The following is a 3,779-nucleotide window of genomic DNA, read 5'->3' as shown; positions in this document are numbered from 1 at the left end:
AGCAGGAAGTTGTTGTCAGGAAAGTCCATGTTAAAGACATCCCGGAGCTTCTGGCTCTGTAGCAGGTCGTGACGAGGTTAGGATCAGAGGTGTGTGCCCCCGTCCCTGCCCACTGTGGCTCTCCCTGTCTTTCCCTCTCAGCCACTTGAAATCTGGCCCACGGAGGTGGCATCCACGGGAGGGAGAGGCCCACAGGAAGAGATTAACCAAGACTTTGGGGCCTGGGAGTTCTGTGTATTTTGTTTGCCATTTTTCATTTGAAGACAGATTCTTAGTCCCCAGTCTCAGGGAATCCTGCTTTCCACCAATCCCTTCCTCCAATTTTCCTACCAGCATTAGGCAAATATAGGCAAAGCAGTCGGGGTGGAGGGGGAGAGGATGCAAGCAACACCTCCCAGACAGCCTGGGGTGCTCTAGGGGCAGTAGCTGGCCACACAACATCTCCATCCACTGTGCCCTGATACCAAAGCCCCAGCAAGCCAGGGAGGAGTCATGCCCCTTGCTCAGCTCAGGGAGAGACCCTCTGCTCAGCCCACGGACCCTTCCCTGGCTCCAGAGATCAGGCTCCCTGCCCCCACAGGGACTCCTGCCCCAGCCCCGTGGAGCTGGTGGCTGTGCTGAGCCTGGGCTGCTACTGGGCCCACTTACCTTGGGCATCTTGGCAAACTTCCCAAAGCGTGTGTCCCGGATGCTGGTGATATCCAGAAACTCCATCTCCTGGTAGGAGCAAAAACAGGATGCGGACAAAGACCTCAGGTCAAGAATGAAGGGCAGCGAGGAGGGAGCTTCCATCCCTTCACATCTTGGCCAGCTGCCTTCTCTAGATGCCAAGACCGTGGGGCTTCCCAGACCCCAGCCTTCCGTGCTCAGCGATCGGGCTCTCCTTCCTCATGGTGACCCTCCTCCCTTCCTCTCTGGCCACTCCTCTCCTGGCCGCTCGAGTTACTTGGGAGCTGTGACCTCCAGCCTCCCCTCCACCATCCTGGACTCTCCCCAGGTTCCCCCTCCCTCCCTTCTGCCCAGGTGCCGAGGATGTTCTCTGACCTCTCTGAGCCCTCAAGTTTACCCAGAACCACAGGCAGGGAATCAGCGTTCAGCAATAGGTCTAATTCCTTTCTCTCTCTCTCTCTCCAAGGGATGCTAAAGCTGAAGCATCTGGGCCCAAGGCAGCCATGGTTGGAGTGACTGCCTCCTCCCTCCCAAAGCAAAGAGACCCTGCCCACAGGAGATCCCCCCAGAGCCACCCTTCCCGGTCATTCTGTACTCCTGGCAACCACACCTCCACCCCTGTGTCATCGAGAGGCTGCTTGGACTCAATGGAACAGCAGGAGCTCAGGGCCATGGTAGGTAGGGGCTGCCTCACCTTATTCTGATATGTCCAGTACAAGTAGTAGCCCTTGGGATCCACACGGAGGATAACCGGGGAGGCTATTGTTTCCTGCGGAGAGAAGGAGTCAGCTCCCTGCTCTGAGACTTCAGGCCGAACTTGCCTGGCCCAGGCCAGGGGTTTCAGAGCTCACCATCTGCCTAGGAGGTGGCCATCCCAGGGATCTGCAGGCATTTCTCTTTGTTCTCCAGAGCTAAGGGCTGGGTATAAGCCTTAAAAGCTCTGAACCAGGGGTGGAGAGGGGTAGAGGGTTGGAGATGACATTTCTGGAAGAGAAGAGGGTTTCCCCTCTAAATCCCAAATAGAAGATCTCCCTCTAGACCCCAAGCAGGGTCTTGGCCCCCACCTCACCCTATTTTCAAGGCCCACAGCTCAGCCAAAGAGGTAGAATGTCCCTCAGCAAGACTCCATGCTACCCCCAGGAGAGCTGAACACGGTGAGAGCTGAGAGCCCAACTCCCGCAAAGCTGCCTAAGCTTCCTGCCTGCCCAGCCCTTCCATCCATGAACCCCACCGCCCCACCCCCCAGCTGTCCCAAGTGCCTTCCCACCTCCCAGCCTCAGCACCCAGCCCCTCTTGCCTAAAATACCATCAAAGACTGGCTTCTGCAAAGCCTTTCCTGAAGCATGCTGCAACAACAGGGCGGGGGCCGGTTCTCAGACCTGGAAGCCCCTCCAGGAAATCCCCAAGGGGCTCACGGACTTCCGGGAAACAAGCCCGTACTAGACCATGAGCTGCATGCGCCATGTTTGCTGAAGGAGCAAGTGAATGAAAACTGAACTCGCTTCTGAGTTCCTGCTCCACTAACGGAGCACACAGCCTACCTTTTATTTTAATGGTCTTTGTTATGCACAAATAACAAGATACTAAAATCGAAGTTTCCAACAAGGCATGATAGTTGGCTGCACACCAGACCAGACCAAACGCAGAATTTACAAAGGAAATGGCCCAGAAAAAGGTTCTCAGATCAGGGGCAGTTAGGTTATGGGGGGAAAGCGAGTACTGTGTGAGGAACCTAATTGTGGAGAAAGCTGTGTTGTGAGCTCCCTTCCTTTCCCTCCCGAAAGGAGGGTTGGGGTAACTGACCCCTCACCTTAAGCTTGCACTTGGAGAGCTATCGTCACCCCTGCAGTTGTGGTGCATGACAAACTGGGGTCTGACTCCTGCCCAGGAAACTGAGCGGGTGAGAGAGATGCTGGTGTGCTAGGTGAGCCCGAACCCCCAGAGTCTGTGGGGCAATGAACCCGTGAGTATTTTCTGGGTCCAGAGTGGGCCTGTGGGAGAAAGGGGCAAAACCGAAGGTGCAGGAAGCTGAGGGTGGTAACTGGATTCTCCGGGGCTAAAGAAGTAATTTCAAGTGAGCTCCTGAAACAGAGATGGCAGGAGGACCCTAAATAAGAGATCCCCAGCTCAGGGGGAGGGTCTCCTAAGAATCCTCAAAAATGCGCCTGAGAGAAAGAAGGCTTACACTTCCGCCAGGCCCACTTCGTGATAGCAGCTGCTCAGTTAAGAACTTTGGTACCTCTTTCCCTCCTTCCTCACTGCACCCCACCCCTAGTGGGCATAGAGGAAGATCAGGGAATCCTCCCACAGGCCTTTCCGCAGGGCCTGCAGCCCACCTGAAACCATTCTTGGAGGTGGGGCAGAAGATGTCATTCTAAATTAAGACTGGAGTTTTGAGTTATAACTAGTTTCTGAAGTAAGACTGGGCTTTGTGAGGAAACGTGTCCTAGGCTTGTCTATTCCCCAGGAGCAAATGGAATATCTCATGACTGGCTGAGTTTCCTTCCATGGGTCATAGGGGAGCTTCTCCCACAGAATACATTGGAAATGGGCTGTGGGACACAAAAGTAAGCTGCGAGTTGATTACATCCTGTGCATTGTGCTTATCCAGTACCCAGGTCATCTGCCTACTGGGCCAAAGGCAGTCTGAGAGCAGAGCCTCGTCTGGCAGGTGCGTGTGCCCCGTGACAGGGAAGGTTCCTGCTCGTGGGAGGCAGGATCCAGGACCCTGCAGTGCGCTGCCTTGGGGAGGGCAGCGGGCCTGCCAGGTACACGGATGCTGGCTTGCAGAGAAGACCATATAACACGTCCCCATCCCTGATGACCCTCTGCCCAGTCAGGTTACACGCACTTCCCAGAGGAAGGGAGAGAGGCCGCTTCACTTTTCATTCTGAGCCACTTCCCTCATTCCACAGGCTCCCGGGACATGGCCCCACCATGCCACAGTGACCACACCACTCGTGGGGAAGCAGAAAGCCTCTCACCACAGGCCCGCTCCCCATAGCCATGGCAACCAGGTTACTCAGCCTAGCCCAGCCCCAAAGGCCTGAGAGCCTTAACTCACAGGAGGAGGAACCAGCCCTAAGGGCCCTTCCTCCGCCCCCCCCACC

At 55.8% G+C, this 3,779-nt stretch overlaps 1 protein-coding gene across 1 annotated transcript in view; it reads right to left on the bottom strand.

Annotated features, from left to right (window-relative positions):
- The window catches only part of PLCB2 (phospholipase C beta 2), a 25,789-nt gene that overhangs the window by 21,004 nt on the left and 1,006 nt on the right, over positions 1 to 3,779 (bottom strand). Inside the window, exons 2-4 of the mRNA XM_007460205.1 lie at positions 1,364 to 1,438; positions 649 to 717; positions 2 to 56 (exon numbers count right to left, since the gene is read on the bottom strand). Coding sequence (XP_007460267.1) covers positions 2 to 56; positions 649 to 717; positions 1,364 to 1,438 — 199 coding nt within the window. The remainder of the gene's footprint in view (position 1; positions 57 to 648; positions 718 to 1,363; positions 1,439 to 3,779) is intronic.

This window comes from Lipotes vexillifer, unplaced genomic scaffold (genome assembly GCF_000442215.2).
Source record: "Lipotes vexillifer unplaced genomic scaffold, Lipotes_vexillifer_v1.1 scaffold408, whole genome shotgun sequence".
NCBI lineage: Eukaryota > Metazoa > Chordata > Mammalia > Artiodactyla > Lipotidae > Lipotes > Lipotes vexillifer.
Note: the sequence above shows the minus strand (reverse complement) of the source record. Positions and strands in the feature narration are given on the sequence as shown.